This window comes from Fukomys damarensis, unplaced genomic scaffold (assembly GCF_012274545.1).
Source record: "Fukomys damarensis isolate Sample0158 unplaced genomic scaffold, DMR_v1.0_HiC HiC_scaffold_5, whole genome shotgun sequence".
In the NCBI taxonomy this organism is placed as follows: Eukaryota; Metazoa; Chordata; class Mammalia; order Rodentia; family Bathyergidae; genus Fukomys; species Fukomys damarensis.
The window spans coordinates 51,813,767-51,831,853 of NW_022900917.1; the positions used below are offsets into that span (position 1 = coordinate 51,813,767).

General features: G+C 34.4%; 1 protein-coding gene across 1 annotated transcript in view; it reads right to left on the reverse strand.

The window, feature by feature from the left end:
* Sdcbp (syndecan binding protein) overlaps positions 1-18,087 on the reverse strand; it is a 31,178-nt gene that overhangs the window by 12,711 nt on the left and 380 nt on the right. The window contains exons 2-3 of the mRNA XM_010640612.1: positions 4,982-5,047; positions 356-434 (exon numbers count right to left, since the gene is read on the reverse strand). Coding sequence (XP_010638914.1) covers positions 356-434; positions 4,982-5,032 — 130 coding nt within the window. The 5' untranslated portion in view covers positions 5,033-5,047. The remainder of the gene's footprint in view (positions 1-355; positions 435-4,981; positions 5,048-18,087) is intronic.

Sequence of the window (18,087 nt, forward strand, 5' to 3'; positions counted from 1 at the left end):
GAAGCTCCCATGGAAGAGAAAAGAAGTCTGTACGGGAAGCTCAGGTCAGCAGTGTGGGAACATAGTTCCCAGGTCAGGCTGTGCACAAATGAAGCAGTCTTGTGTTGGGGACTTAAGAGGCTCAACTCATAAATCATTAATCATAAACACTTCACATTCACAATTTATTCTTTCTCTTGATTAAATAATTATTTTTCAAATAATCATTTTTCCCTGTTGCTACTAGATCATTTATCCACTATTTTATTACAGCATCTCAAAAAAAAAAAAAAAAAACTTTTGATTTCCTATTTCAGCAAATGAAGACGTAACAATGATTTCTGTTCTAGAGAATAAACCCAAAGTATAAACTTACTTCCATCTTGTGAGATGGGGGCAGAAGCTTCTGACAAAATTGCTGGGTTGGCAGGGTTTGAAGAAAAGGTGGTTTGAGCCTTAAAAAGAAAAGAAAATTCTAACATGCTAAATACTTAGTATCCCAACATAATTTACATGTTAAATCCAATTCTTTCAAAAAGAAACTAAAACCTGATGTATTATTCAAGAAAGCTTTTATTTCAAACACTTTAACAATAAATTTTTCAAAGGAAATCTGCAAATTAAAAAGTATATTTCATATTTTAAGTAATTTTAAGCCTATCATAAATTTGAATAAGCATTATTCCATAATGTTTTGTGACAGCATTTAATAAAGCTGCTCCAAATTAGTAAGTATTCTTAAAAATCATTCTAAATTGAATGGCAACACATTTTATATTTTCTTCTTTTACTAATCAATCCAAATAAAAACATTTTACTTACGTAAGGAAAAAAGCTCAAATATAGTCATATAAAAAGCTACATATAAGCAAAAAGCTAAAACTCATACTTAAATTTACCATTTTAGCATACCTGACTAAAATAATCTTTATTTACCAAGTATGAGAAGGAATTAATTATAAACCATGCTATGCCGGGGATGTAGCTAAAACAAACAAACAAACAAACAAACAAAAACATGCTAAAAGTATACTGTCACTAACATAAAAGAATGATAGTATAATTTGTAACTCTAAAACATGTTAAAATTACTTTAACAAGTAAATATGTGTCAGCACTACCCACATTCAGGTAGCTTCATTTCTCTTTCAGGGTTTCACAGCCTATGTCATGTTAAGTATCACACTGATGGAAATATTTTGTCCTTTACAGATTAACCTTCTGAAATAACCATGTGATTTTATACTTATATCTCAACCCAGCACTGAAATCAATACCAAGAATACTTTCAAAGAGAGATGGAAGCTTAAATGACAGCCTACAAAACTGAAAGGTGTTAGCTCATTTGGATTTTAAATGTTCTGCTATACTGTCCTTGTTATTAAGTCATCTTCAGTATTTTACAACTTGTTAAGCATTCTCAAAATGCAGCATGAAAATCCTCATAATTGTAAACAACAATCTACAAATTCACCATTGAAAGTTCTTACCAGCTATCAGCTAAAAGAGCTAGTAGCCAGTTAATTTTTTTTCTTCAATCATCTCTAAGGAAAAAACAAAACTGTTCAGTCCTAAAAAGAAATGAGGTATCCAGCCATGAAAAGACATGAAGATGCCAGGCAATGTGGCACACACCGGTAGTCCCAGCACCTGGGAGACTGAGACAGGAAGATCGCTCTAAGTTCAAGGCCAGCTTGAACTACACAGGGAGACCCTGTCACAAACAAAGACATGAAGGAAACTTAACTGCATCGTAACTAAGTGTAGGAAGCCAATGTGTAACGCCTACATGTGCTATGACTCCAGCTATATGACATTCTGGAAAAGGCAGAGACAGACTCTGTACCAAACTCTATATGCCTGTAGAGACAGGAAAAAGACTATATAGTTGTAGCTACCAGAGGTTATAGGAAAAAGAAAGATTAAACAGTCTGAACACAGAGGTGCACAGTATTTGCTTGTTTACAGCACTGGGAACAGAACCCAGGTCCCAGTCATTGGTAAAGTAACAGCTCTACTAATTGAACTATATCCCTAGTACCCAAGAGAATTTTAGGGCAATGAAACTATTCTGTATGAATGACAATGATATATACATGCTGTCATACTTCTGTCCAAGCCTACAGAACATACGGCATACAGTGAACCCTAATGTACACTATAAACTCTGGGTGATATTCATCAACTATTAACAAATATACAGCTCTGGTACAGATCAGATATTCAGTGAAGAGGCTTATAATTAAGTGTGGGGGTGGTGGGATAATATGCTGCCTGCTCAACATTACTGTGAACTATAACTGCTCTAAAATATATCCTATTAATATTAAATAACTGCTTTTTATTGTTTTATATTCTTTTATTAATACTTATGCAAAGAATACTTAAGAATATATATAGAAACTCTCCAAAAGTTACATAGTTCATCATGTATCTGAAGTAAAACTAAAAGATATAACAAGGGCTTAGGATTGTAAACTATTAAATGTGGCCGATTATTTCAAGCTTAATTTAAAATCCAAAACAGTTTAAAAGGTGGGGAGAGGGTGCCTCAAAGAACAGGAAATTACTGCCAAACCCTATTTGTATCACTGACAGAAAGCATGTGGAGAAATCATGTTTGGGGAGCTACTGTGTGATACGTGGTCAGAGTTACTATGCAACTGAGCACCTAGGTTCTATCTTTATTTCTTAAAAGGTATTTCTAAGTACAGGAACCACAGGTCCCTGTTAGGATTTGAACTGGAGAAGTTCATGATTATATGATGCTGAAAGCCACAGCTTCACAGCTACTATAAAATAGCTTACAAAATATGAACTGCCAGTTCACTGTTGCAATTTAGCTTTGCTGTGGTGGTACAAAAGGCCAGTAGTAAGAAAAATGAATACTACATTCCTCTATAATACCTTTTCAGGAACATCTCAAAAACCCAAAATCAAATATAAGTATCCATTTTAGAGAATGAAGCCAAAAAAATATAAGCTAACACTGTACTGGCTAGATTAGGAATACTTTTAAAGCCAGTGGAAATAAAAGCATCATGTTTCCCTCTTGTTTCTGTTCTATTTCCCATCAGCTAGGTTTCTTCTCTGAACATAAATGATCCTCCAATGAATATTTTCTATGTAATTTGCTTGTCCTGAAATAATTCAGTCTGATGTAGATTGTAGCCTTCTTATATTTTTCAACATTTGTAAGTATCAACGATTTTTTCTGCTATTTTCAAATATCAAAAACCTCTGCTCAGGCCTGGGGATTTAGCTCAGGGCTGGGGATTTAGCGCCTGCCCCACAAGCACAAAGCCCTGAGTTTGATCCCTGGCACCAAAAAAAAAAAAAAAAAAAAAAAAAAACTCTGCTCAAAGCCAACTGTGATTAATTTAAATTCAACTCCATAAGAAGCTATAAAAAAGGTGAAAACAAAGTATATTGGTCTTTCAAAAGGGTCTTCAGATCCTTATCAATGTACTGATGTCATATTGATGGCTTAATGATTACTCTGGAAAGCTGAATACTTCATATAAGAGCTTTTTAAAAAGAAACAGTGCTTGTTTAGATGAACTGTGTGGAAATAAAAAACAACATGAAAAATACACTGATAAAATACAAAAGAAAGATGGTGAAAGAACATTTAAAACAAATGAACAAGTCACTTAAAACTTAGAAATACAAAAGCCTTGGCAGCTGCTATAGATATGAGATTTTACAAACCATGTTTTAATATCCATCCTAGACTTATGAAAAATACGGTACATGATTCCCTCCATATACCAATTTGCCCGTCCACTTAAAATTTAATCCCAACTACACATATCTTATTATTAGCACTTTCTTTTTTCCTTTCATCCCAGTAAGGCGAATCTTTTGCTTAAAACACATTTTTCAGGTTACTTAAGACTTTTTCTATGTTTTTAACAACATTTCTCCTTATTAATCAACTAAAGAAGTGCCGCCTGCCTCACAAACACAAGGTCCTCAGTTTAATCCCCAGTAACCCCCAAAAAATAAAGAAAGAAATCTCACTTTAGAGTATACTGAGGCCAGGGCCTCAAGCAAAATGCTTTTTAGGATAAGGAATTTTAAATAAACAATTCAAAAAATCATTTGGAGAATAAAGAAGCAAAGTTTGAATAAGTCATAACTGAAGATATTCTGAGTTAATAAGATAGAGTAGAAAGCAAACTGTAAACTGATGGGTTCATGATTTACTACAAATTGCCTCCATTTAAAAATATTGCTATAACAAGGGTAAAAAATGAGAACAAAAGACCTGTCATGTAAAGGTACAAGATCCCAATGATGAATGTAACTGTAGTGTATACCTAAAATGTACCGATAAACTCAATGAAAATAAATAAATAAAATATTGCTATAAATTTCAAAAATTGCAATGACTGATCCCAACTCCATATTTTCTTCTTAAACAGAAGAATGAGTCTATGAATCTAATAATACAAAAAGAACTATAAATATTTTCAATGTAATATGACTAGAAATACTGCAGTCTCTAATACAGTAATTGAGAGCATGGACAAGTGAAATGTCTGCTGCTTACTTCTAAAAGGAAAGAAATCATTACACTTTCATTATGCTTTTATACTTCTTCTCTTTTAATACTATTTACTCCATTCCTTATTTCTATACTTTTTAATTTCCCTATAAAGACTCATCATATAGAAATATCAAAAAGAAAAATATATCAACTTTACACAAAACCACAAGTGTCTAGGATTGGAATATATTTTACTAATTTAAATGTTTTATGTAATTTCAGTTTTAGTCAGAAAAAAGTCTCTTTGAAGAGTTTAAATAAAATTTTAAAGAATACTCCATGTTTATTAATTCATAATGAAAGAAGAGTTACTAATTTTCCTTTTTAGTCTACAAAAAAAGGCTTGAGTTGTAAAACTGAATACATCTACTAGTTAAGATTCTTACTCTAATTCACAAAGTAGAACGAATGTATATCACAGTATATGTTTTTAAAATTATGTAAATATACCTGAATTACTTTGTCTACTTTCAAATCTTCAAGCGATGGATAGAGAGACATTTCTGCAAGATTATCCTAAAAGGAAAAAAATTGTATTATGCAAATGTCACAGAAATGTATATAGTATGCATTGATAGAACATACATATAAACATGTACAACTATTTAATACCAATAAGAAACATTTAAATTGCTAACCATGGAAAAAATAGGAAAATCCAGGCCATCAGTTAAGAAATTGTCAACTGATATTTAAGGGTTGTTGACAATTATATCGGCATTATTTTAAACCTATCTTTAAGTAAAAGTCCCTTCATTTGACAAGTTTAGAAAACTAAACAACATAAAATCTAACCATTTTATAATTAACATGCACTAACCAAAAATATACAGGAAAAAAATAAGGGAAAACAAAAAAAGATTTTTTTTTCCTGTTTATTGGGACATTTTAGGTATACAGTACGGTTACATTCATCATTGGGATCTTGTACCTTTACATGACAGGTCTTGGTTCTCACATTTTTCCCCTTATCCCTGCCCTCCCTTCATGCCCTCCTCCCTTCCCTATTTACAAATACCTTATTTCCATTTTTTCATTTTCTCATGTTTTTTTTTCTTTTCCCTTATTACCTTTCCCCTACCCTTCCCACTTCCCCTACACCTTTAGCCCTTTTCTTCCTATTCATCTCTGCTGGTCTGTGCCTTTTGCTTTTGTTTTTTGGTACTGGGGATCAAACTCAGGCCCTTGTGCTTGCAAGGCAGGAGGGAGAACCACTGAGCTAAATCCCCATCCCCAAAACAAGGTAGTTATGTTTTTGTTTCCTGGTACTAGGGATTGAACTTGAGTCCTTGTGCTTGCAAGGAAGGCGGCGGAGCCACTGAGCTAAATCCCGGCCCCAAGAAAAGATTTTAAAGAATACCTAGTTTATACCAGTATTTGGGAACTAAACATTACCCTAAAAGACTAGCTTTAGTACAATGTTTTTGGGCTGCACAGATACATTTCCCTCTAGCAGCAAAACCTAAAAGCAGATCATATACAGTATCATAATATAAAATCTCTATCACTAAAAAACATAAATATACAGGCAGGTATATGGAAAAACAATATACTACATGATAATTTTCAGTTAATATTTTTATCTTCGAGAGAGATGCTAAGGGAAAGAGGGAAAATTCTGACTTAATTGTTCAATGTATTTTAACTACCAACTCCTTTTTGCAATAATTTAGAACAAAGTTCTCTAAAAATATAACTTGAATACATTAAATTCTGTTACCTATTGTGCAAATGAATACTTTTCACTTAACCCAACAAAACAGAATATATCCTAAAATGGTTTAGAGTTTGACATGAATACTTGAGCCAGCTATCAGCCTCCTAGTTGCAAATCCACCCCTTACTGCCTGCTCTCCAAAACTGAAGCTGAGCCTTTTAAGACTGTTCTTTGCTAATAGGCATCATGTCAAGCTACGTCAGCAGGAACAGTTGGAGGTACACTGAAGAAGAAAAGGGTTTTATTTCTTCCTGATTCCTGTGTACCACTCCAGCCAGGCTCCCGCAGTAATTGCTTCTCTAGCATCTCACATTCTATAGGGAGATTCTCAAGTACCCAGCGGCAGCACAGCAAAATGCTTCAGCAAGGTTATCTCTTCCCAGGCAGCCTTCTCAAGCACCCTTTTCACGTGGGCCTTGCAAGGAATTCCACAGTGCAGCATTCCAGAGTGCAGACTTCAGTGCGTTCCAACGGTATCCACTAAACAATATATGGCCCTCTCTTCCACAAGGCCTAAACCAAAACCCTAGGTGAGAAATTTCCTGCAGTGCTATATCTGGGTCCTAGAATTTGTGGCTACTTAATTTGCCTTTATATTCTTTAAAGGTCTTTACTCCTTACTAGCTAATCACTATTTCTTCAATCACGTTAAAGTTAATAAATTTTATTAAATTCACATTATTAAAATCACTATTTCTCTGGTCTCATTGCATAGTAAATGCTAATTTTTAAACTGATATAATTTACACACCATGAAATTCAGTCTACTAAACTATACAATAAAATGTTTTAGAATATTCATACTGTGAAGATATCCCCACTACTTAATATTGGAATATATCCAATTCCCTTAAAAAGAAATCTCATGCATCCCCATTCTACCCAGCCTCCAGCTCTAGGCAACCACACACAACCTTCCTACCTCTAGAGTTACCTATTCTGAGCATTTTATCTAAGACCATAGAATTCATGGCCTTCTGTATCTGGTTTCTTAAGCATAACCTTTTCAAGGTTCATTCACATTGTAGCATGTATCAACCCTTCACAATGCTGAATAATATTCCACTGTATATATACATTATGTTTATGCATTCATCAATCAATGACATTTGGGTTATCTGTACTTTTAGGCTATTATGAATGTTTCTAATAATGCTAATAAACATCTGCAGTACTAGTAAATAATATATGAGTTTATACAAGGTCTTGTGTAAAAATGTATCTGTAATTCTTTTGCTATACGGTAAAGAATGTAACTGCTGGTTCATATGGTTACTCGTAAGTTTCTGAGGAACTGCCAAGCTCATTTCCAAAGGAACTGTATTCATTTCCACCATATCAGAGTTCCAATTTCTCCCTATCTTCAACACTGATATGGTCTGTGGTTTTTATTAAAACCACACTTCTGGGTGTGAAGCAGCAACTCTTTGTAGTTTGATTTGCACTTTTCTAAGACTAAGGATATTAAGCATATTTTCCTGTACATGGCTGTCCTCTTTCCCTTCCGCGGTTAATAGTTATATCTTTGTGCTTACTCTGGGGCTTAAAGAAAACATCTGACAGTGGTAGCAATCTTTTAAGCTGATAACTTTAACTACATGCAAATCTTTTTCTTCTTAGCATTCCCTATACCTTTTAATGTTACAAGTTATCTCTTTTACATTACACTGTATATGTAACAAACACAATGTATTTCTCAATGATTTTACTTTTTTTCCAAATAATTTTATTTCCTTGGTAAACACAAATAAAATTCAAAATTATTTTAAACATAAAAGCTACAACTATAAAACTTCTAGAATAAATCTGAGGAGGGAAGAAATCTCCACAACAATGGTATTAGTAATAATTTCTGGATTGACACCAAAAGTGCAAGGAACAAAAGCAAAATAAATATCTGAGAAATATTTAAATGTTTCTTGAAGTTTAGGGAAACAATCAACTAAATGAAAATGTAGCCCACAGAATAAGAGAAAAAATATATACATACACATATACATTATATAAAGAACCCCACACAATAACAAGCAGTTAATATTCAAAGTATATGTGAAACTCATAAACTCCATCAATAAAAAATAAATTACCTGATGAAAGTATGAACAAAAGATTTGTGTACTATTACAGTTTAGTCACACCAGAGAAACTATTCGGTATTTACACGTGTGACTTATTTTTTTCACTTAGGAGTATATCCTCAATATGTATCCATTTTCCTATAAATGAATCTAATTTCTTTCTTTATGGCTGAGTAGTATTCCATTTTATAGAAAAACCACATCTCTTTTATCCAATCTCCAACTGATGGGCAAATGGGCTGTTTCCAAGATTTAGCTATTACAAACTGTGCCACTATAAATATGGGCATGCCTATATCACTCTGGTGTGATTCTTTTCTTTTGGAAAGATATCCAGAAGAGGGATGGCTGGGTCAAATGGAATCTCTAGTCCCAGCTCTCTGAGGTATCTCCATATTAATTTCCATAGTGGTTGCACCAGACTGCACTCCCACCAACAATGGAGAAGGAAGGGTTCCTTTCTCCCCACAACCCCGCCAACATTTGTTATTGGTTGATTTCTTGATGGCAGCCATTCTTTGTGGGGTGAGGTAGAATCTCAGTGTTGTTTTCATCTGCATCTCTCGAATGACCAGTGATGTGGAACATTTTGGCATATGTTTACATGCTGCTTTTACTTCTTTGTAAATTATCTGTTCATTTCAGATGCCCATTTTTGAATCGGGTCTTTATACTCGGGGGGACTGATTGTTTTCAGTTCTTTATAGATTCTAGGTAATAGTCCCTTGTCTGAGGAGCAGCTGGTAAAAATTTTTTCCCACATTGCAGGTTGTCTCTTAATTCTGTTGCTGGTTTCTTTTGTAGTGCAGAAGCTTTTTAATAAGATGAGATCCCAGTTGGTGATTCTTTCTGCTAGTTCCTGTGCTACTGAGGATTTGTTCATAACGTCTTTTCCTATGTCAATGTCTTCAAGAGTTCTGCCTAACTTATCTTCCAACAAGTTTAACATTTCTATTTTAATATTTAGATCTTTAATCCACTTTGATTTTAATTTACTGCATGGTGAAAGGTAAGAGTCTAGTTTTAATCTTTGGCAGGTTGAGATCCAGTTTTTCCAACACCATTTATTAAAGAGGCCATCCTTCCTCCAGTGGGGACAGTCAGCTCCTTTATCAAAGACGAGGTAGCTGAGTACATCTGGAGTTGTTTTTGTGTCTTCCAAACTGTTCCACTGATCCTCAGGTCCATTTCTTTGCCAGTACCATGCTGCTTTTATCACAGTGGCTTTGTAGTATAGTTTCAAATTAGGAATTGCTATACCCTCTGTCAGGTGTCTATTGCCTAGAGTGGCTTTTGCTATTCTAGGTCTCTTATGATTCCAAAAGAATTTTTGGATTCTTTTTTCTAGTTCTATGAAATATAGTGTTGGAATTTCAATTGGCATTGCATTGAATGTATATAGCAGTTTTGGTAGTATGGCCATTTTCACTATATTGATTCTTCCTACCCAGGAACAGGGGATATCTTTCCCTTTTCTTATATCCTCTGATCTCTTTTTTCAGAATGCTGTAGTTTTCAGTGTAGAGGTCTTTTGCTTCTTTTGTTAGATTGATTCCTAGATACTTCATTTTTTTGGATGCTATTGTGAAAGGAATTGTTTCCCTAATATCTTGCTCAGTGAGTCAGTTATTTGTGTATAAGAAGGCTATTGATTTTTGGGAGTTGACCTTGTATCCAGCTACTCTGGTAAAAGTGTCAATTAAGTCTAGAAGTCTTTTGGTAGATTTTTTGGGTCTTCATTGTAGTGTATCATATCGTCAGCAAATGACAGTTGTTTAACTTCTTCCTTTCCTATCTTTATTGCTTTAATTTCTTTCTCTTGTCTAACTGCTATGGCTAATATTTCCAGAACTGTATTGAAGAGGAGTGGTGATAGTGGGCATCCGTGTCTTGTTCCTGATTTTAACATGAAGGTTTTCAGTTTTTGGCCATTTCATATGATGTTGGCTGTTGGGTTTCATAGATAGCCTTTATTAAAATATAGACCATCTATTTCAATTTTTTGTAGGGCTGTTATGAATGGGTGTTGAATTTTGTCAAATGCTTTTTCTGCATCTATGATTTTACTTTTTAACCCTTTTATCCAATTTTAACCTTTTTACCCAAATTTGTTTCCAAGCATCAAAATATTCTAGCCACATACTACTTCCTATTTGCTAGCCAGGTCATATTTTTCTGTGACTTTATCTTTGGAAAAGATGCCTTCTTTTCCTGGAATGTCCTTCTAGGACTTTCCCACTATCAAAATCCTAGCCAGGGGGCTGGAGATTTAGCTCAGTGGTTCCACCACCTGTTTCACAAGCGCAAGGACCCAAGTTTGATCCCCAGCAAAAGAAGAAAATCCTAGTCAGCTTTGAAGCTCAGTCCACTTTTTCAGACTTTCATGACTTCAACCTGACATTATGCAGTTAATTTACACTGTATCTCCAACACTGGATTTATTTAGGAAGCACAAAAGCTTACCCTCGAAATGTTTGAAAATTACTGTCAAAATATCAGTAAACAAAATATCATTATTATTCATTGACATGGTCAAAATACTTGTAAAGCAAGTCTACAATTTTGAAACTAAAAGTACAAAAGCCTCCCAGAATAAATGCTTGTATTTTTCTCAACAGTTCTAGTAACTCACCTGTATATTATTTTTTAAAGACTAAAATTCAATTTCTCTTAAAATTAAAGTCAACCGCCATTAATGCACACCTATAATCCCAGGGAAGCTGAGGCAGAAAACTGCCATGAGTTCAAGGCCAACCTGGGATACATAGTGAGATCAAGGTCAGCCTGAATTACATAATGAAACCCTGTCTCAAAAAAGCAAAAACAAAAACAAAAAACCAACAACAACAAAAATTTTAGTCTCCATAAAAGTGTAGGAAGGAAATAAAGATAAAACACAACCTAGGAGAAAATAATGGCCATCTTTACCAATCAAAAGTGGACTAGGATACAGAGTACGTTGGGGAACTAAGAAGGATGAAAGAACTAAAGAGGCATATAAATAAACGTAAGAAAATAAATGAAAACTACTTAAAGTGATCACAGAAAAAATGCTCAATGCCAATGGTACTCAATAAAAATACATAATCACATGGAAATAAAGACAAATCCTTAAATGGAATGAACATACACAAAAGGTCAGATTGTTAATCCACATGTTAAAATGGCATTTCCTAGTAAATATGAATTTATCTTCAATACAGCAAATTTTCCTCCAATGTATAAAAAAAATTATGAAAGATTAACTCTTAAAGACAGAGCTGTTTTCAACAGCATAAGGAAAATTTAGAACTCAAGTCCCATAAGAAAAGGAATGGGTGAGTCAGAAAATCACACATGTGCAACAGACTGAGGCACAGAAACCACCAAAACCTTTTTCAGCATAATATTAATGGTGACAGTTTCAGTTTACTGAAAACTTGAGAGGCAAAACCAAGCAAATTCTTGATAAGAAATAGAATCAGGACTTACACCAAATGTGTGGTATTTGTTTGTTGAATATCAATGGATTGATTATCCAATGCCAAATGAGTGTTCAACAATTCAATTGTTACCCCATCCCAAGTTAGTGCAGACACAAAAAGTTCAGGGTTCAGTCTCACAACACCATCCCCATTTCAGAGGTACCAGTCATAAACACTAAAAGGCTATCAATACCTCTGAACAACTGCCTATAAATCAAGGGATCCCATAACCTCCCCTCCTCAAATTCAGTAATTTCATAGAACTATTCATATACCTCAGCAACATGCTTTACTGCCCTTTCCAGTTTACTATAAATGATACACACAACTCAGGAACATCCAAATGAACAGATGTAAAAGTCAAGGCACAGGCCAAGGGGAGCTGGGGGATGGGTCATGATAAATAGCTATGATTAAATAACCTCCCTTTGTGTTTTCCTAGTTTGGCTTACTATAGAAATACGCTTCCCACTGAAACTAAGATTACATCCATCCTATTTAAGCTATAAACAAAGCCAGACTCTAAAATTGAAAATTCCTATTTTTTACCTCATAAACAATTAGCAGAATAGTTTTTCCCTCTGTAATCCAAATAAAATTCTTGTTAACCAAACATACATTTCTCTTTCCTCTGGGCCTCGGAAACAAAATATAGTCCTTCCTTATGACCCAAGATCAGGCTGATTTCATGGTGAAACTATCTCTATCTGGAGTCTAACTTTGCCACCCGCTACCCTCTCCTCTCCTACCTTCTTTCTCCTCTCATTTGCTCCTCCCTAGGGAATCCCACCCACTTGTGCCGAAAGTTTGATACACTCACAGATCTTGAATTTGCTACTTTATCCGCACTGTAATAGGTGTTTAGAATAAAGTCACTTGACTTGACAGGCTAGAAACAGCCCAATAACAATCACAATTTCAGAAAGCGCAACTCTTTCCCCTCCCGTGACTATCTCAAATGTATCTGTGCATCCCCAGCTTTCCAGTGCTCTCCAACTTCTCTCAGTGTGAAAACTCTTCCCATGACTAGTACAAGCATGCAGGGCATGCTTCCCAGGAACAACGAAGTTGGCCTTTAAAAAAAAAAAAGCCTCCTTTAGCAGGCCTTTTCAGAAGTTATTCATTTAGTTTTAAATGAGAAAATAGTATTTAAAAAACCCAATAAAATTGTAATACATTTATCTTTCATATCTCAATAGGGAAAGCAAGTATCCCTTTCAAACAATAAACATGTTATTTAATTACAACTTCTGTGATAAATCATTAAACAAGTATGTATGAATCATGCCATCCCATGGGAATTAGGATTAAACTCCAAGTTCAAAGAACAGCATCCTGTCATACACATTTCCCAGCCTTTTACAGATCTCCCAAGTACTTGAAGGTCACAAAGGCTGCACAGCACTGTATACTATATCTATGATCTAATACGAAGTGTCAGAAATACTTAGCCCCTTTTGAAAGATCATAAAAAGCTACCTTAGAGAATTCATTCCAATTTTGACTGAAATTTTACCATAACCAATGAGATTTCAGAAGATTCTAAAAATATTATTTCAATGACAAATTCTCATTTTGTCTCACTCTCAATTCCTATCAAGTACTATTACTGTAATAACTAAAGAATTGTGTTTTTAGGCCTTCCTTTCAGCTAAGCCATTGGTGGTGAACCTACCACACGCATATTGCTTTGCTGTGGGCTATCAGTGAAAGCTCTAAAAGATTTGCCATCACTGAACTAAGCAATCAATAAGATATAGTTCTCACTGTTCCTGAGATCAGTGGGCAGTAGCTTATGCCATCTTCCAGAGTCTGATCAAAAGCTTCCTAATCATAACAGCTATTTTTCATTGGCCTAACTAACCCCTGGCAAGAATTGGTGCTCTCAACCTACCTACCAAAAGCCAGGTTTGGCTCAAGCTATACCTTGAAACCTTGATATTCTTCATGTGTTATGAAAGGCTCTTGAACCTAATGCATCTTTGGAACTTATAAAATAACCCCCAACTTAGTTTTTATTAAAAGATTTGTCAGTGATTGTGGTAGTCAGGCATTCTTCAAACATCTAAAGACGTCCTTCCATCCAAAAAGAAAACAAAAAAGCAATAACAAAAAAATTGTTCTGCCATAGCATCATATTTTCCGTTTGTCCCTCAGACTCCTCAGAGCAGTATCAGAATTACTTACTTAGTCTTTAAATATGTACACAGACCGCAGGTCTCCACAGCTCAAATACAGTATGTTGTATTTCGGAATTATCTAGTTAATTTCCTCTCCAGATGCAATAGTCTGAATAATGAACAAAACACACTGGTAAAGTTTTCTAAGTAAAATCTTATCTGGCCTAATAGCACTAATTGACTTCACCCTTCTCTCAAACCTCTATACTACACTACAACTGGCCTCTCTTAAAAAATTCTATGTGATTAAGCTAAAATAGCTGTTTGCTTGTTTTAGTCTGTTTAAAAACATTTTGGGATAATAAAAGTTCAAGACTTCAGAAATGTTGATCTTAAAAAAAAAAAAAATACAGTGGCAAGACTCAAAAAAACCTCTAAGCCCTACCCCCTCTTCTGCCATCAATCTAGGCTGTGTTCCAGAGTATAAGCCTAGTGTATGATACATTTAATCAACAGCAACCAAAACTTTTATACAAGGCAAAGTCTGGGGCATGTTTGTTCTTTAAATACTTACTACCATGTAAGCTATACTCTAACTTCAGCAAGATATATGAACATTCTAGGTCCATAAATTATTCCCATATGAATGTTGCACATCAAACTACTTATTTTTAAAGAGTAACTTAGCTTCAATTATAAAATGAGGAATAGTAAAGAACATCTTACACTGGCACAGAAAACAACTGAAATGCACAAAACAAAAGCTTAAAGTACTTTTCCTGAATTTCAAACATGTTTGCTGTTTTATCCACCTAGGAATGATTTTATCATTATTCACCTCAATATTGCAAACTACACTAAAAAAAAACAAATAAACAGAACTGCCTATAATGACGATTCAATAGTGAAATAAACCATTATACATCATTCAGTTTGTAATGTTCAAACTAAGCATCCTTTCAAGAAGATATTATGTTTGAAAATAACATTTCTATAGACTTTCAGCATTCACTGAACACTGTAGAAAATATGAAATTTTTCCTTTCATCCAGAGTGGCAAGGAGAAAAAAACTCAAGGATGAAGTAGATATACATATATATATTACATATGACAAAACTGATATATAAGCAAAATCTCAGATTGTAAGTTTTCAGATAAGGATATCCTAGTTGAAATTCCTCAAACCTAGGAATCAATGAGTAATCAATATATCTTTAATTAGTAATCGAAACATGATTTTTTTTTTCAGTTAGTCATTCAACAGGAAGAACTTTATCACGCAATATTTTGAGAGAAGTCCTTGGACCATCCTGTCTTACTAAAAGGATATTACAATCTTCTTTCATCTTTTTATCTGTACCAAAATTGACTTGGTATGGTTTGTAAGAGGCCAAATGAAGATAGGTATATAAACAAAAATGAATGGAAATACAGAATGTTTTAAAAATTCCGTGCATTGATTATAAAGGAAAATTCTAAGTACACAACAAAGATGATCATACTCTACAAAATCATAAGCAATTAATGTCTTCAAATGCTTCAATGCATTTTGAAGAGGGAAGTACAAAAATTACCAGATAGTAGTTGCAAAATCTATATGAAATGTACTTGAAATCTGGAATCAGTATATGTTTTTTAACAATATAAGTGCAAGAACTAACATGAGATATATTTGAACATATTAGAGATATATTTCAAATCTGGAAGAATCCTTACAAGATAAGTTTATGTATTAGCCTCATTAGTTGAAATCAAAGATGTTGCCCATTTCAGGTGTCAATATCCACATATACATATTCACACACATACTCAAACCACGAAATTACCAAATAATTTTGATTTCTTCTATTGAAATAACTCTTAAAATTTCTAGTAAAGTTGCTTTTCACTATCTCTTCATTTTCATTTTTGCAAATTATTCATAAAATGATCTAAAAATGTAAACAATAGTACTCACTGGACCCACATGATAAGAGTGACCACGTTTTCCAATATACTGAGGGTTAATAAGGATTCCAGGTGGTTCATATATAGTGATAAATGACGCTCTTTTAGAGTCCTAGTCTTTCGTAACTGGTCTATCATAAGATCAGAATAACCTGGGGCACTAATTGAAATGTTCCCCAGGCTTACATAGATTTCATGAGATGATGTAGGAACTCATCAATAAAAAACATCCTGAGCAATCCTGATGATTAGCCATTGAGAAATATGGCCAAAGTCTATTCCAAAGTAGAACAATTTTTTCTTACCTATTGGATTCCACTTCTGACTCACTAGACTAGCAAAAACCAAGTCTGACAATACTCTGCAAAATTTGAGAACAGTCACACATTACTAGTGAGAGTTCATATGGAAAGTTAGCAGTGTTTACCAAAATTGTACATTGAGAAACTCTCAGCCCCAAGAATATCTCTTCAGGTCTTTAGCCTACAAACGTATTTGCAGAGAGAAAAACAATATATGTGAAAAGTTATTCACTGCAGTATTACAATAATAACAAAAGACATGCAAGAAAGTTCCATATAGATTATTGAAAGAGCTCCAAAATATTGTGACTAAACATAAAAAGCATATGGTAGAGCAGTATATAAAGAATGTAAACAACTGTGTTAAACGGAGGAAAATAGTATTTATCCATCTCCTGTATAGATATAAAACATCCCTGAGTAGGTAACTAAACAACTTAAAACAGCTGGCTACCTATAACAGCTGACTACCTATCTAAGGGAATATAACTGGTTGGAGGACACAACTGAAGATTCTGCAAGTTAGAAGGTTTTATACTCTGCCTTTGTTACTGTTTAAAGTTTGAGCCATGTGACTGATTATCTCCTGTAACTGATTTTCTCCTCAAAAACCAAGTAAATTTCCAGAAAGTATTGGCAACACACGGACAGTTAGTAAAAGCCATACAAAGTAAATAGAAACTACTTCAAAGTCGTTTGAGGGAGTCTATTTTTTAAAAGCATTTGGCGCTGGGCGTGGTGGCGCACGCCAGTAAACCCAGCACTCAGGAGGCTGAGGCAGGTTTGCTGTGAGTTCGAGACCAGCCTGAGGTACACAGTGAGTTTCAGGTCAGTCTCAACTACATAGTGAGACCCTGTCTCAAAAACCAAAAGTAAAATAATAATAATAAATTTAAAAAATAAAATAAAATAAAGCATTTGGCATTTACCTTTAAAAAGTACCCAAGTCTAACAAAAACAAGAAAAAGACAGTTATGCTCATTTCAAGCAACTGTTGAATTCAAAATACATTTTCAATCACTACCAGTTTTATTTGATTTTATAAAATTCCTTACAGTACTCAAAACATAAAACTTAGTTTCCAAAATTAAATGTGGATTACAAAAGAATGTTTACTGATGCTTTTAAACGATTATCCTATTTTTATTTCGTGGCAAGAGGCAATTTATGAAAAACAATATTTATGTATCATTTAAAGCACAAAAGTTTTACAACGAATCGGGTAACAGAGAAAATGATATATATATATTTTTTAATTGTTTGTCCTCAATCTTAAGTAGGAAAGTGAGATTCAACAAATTCTTTTTTTTTTTTTTTCCCCAAGACAGGATCTCGCTATTACATATTTCAAGCTGGCCTTAAACTCTAAGAGAGTGGTGCCGGCGTCAGCCACCAAGCCCGGCACATTTACTTTTTAAAAAATAATTTACAAGGACTGCAACGGTTTTCACTGTAGATTTTCTTTCTTAATGAACAGTTTACCCTCTGAAACAAGTGGAGGTTAACACTGGGTAAGCCGAGCATATCGTCAAGTAAAGAATTTAACAGAGGGGTGAAAAATAAACACTGCATGTATATACAAATTAAATAATCCTAGACACTCGTTGGAAAAAACTCACACATTAAAAGACACGCCGATTCACTAATCTCATTTTGGTGAAACTGAAAACTTTCCATATCCGTAAGCCTTCACTTTCCCATTATTAGAAGGATATCCTGAAATGAAAACTCTGAGTCATCGGGTCTCAAGGGGTATTTGCTTCCGAACACACCCTGCTGGAAATGTTTCTCCTTTTACTCCAACTTCCCGGTAAAAGAGCGCACAGCAAACCAGCTCTCCCCCACCCTCCAGGAAAAGTCAAGGCTTCGCCCGCTAAACAAACATCTCCCTCCTCCTCCCCAGTCCGAGCGTCCGCCTGCGCCCTGG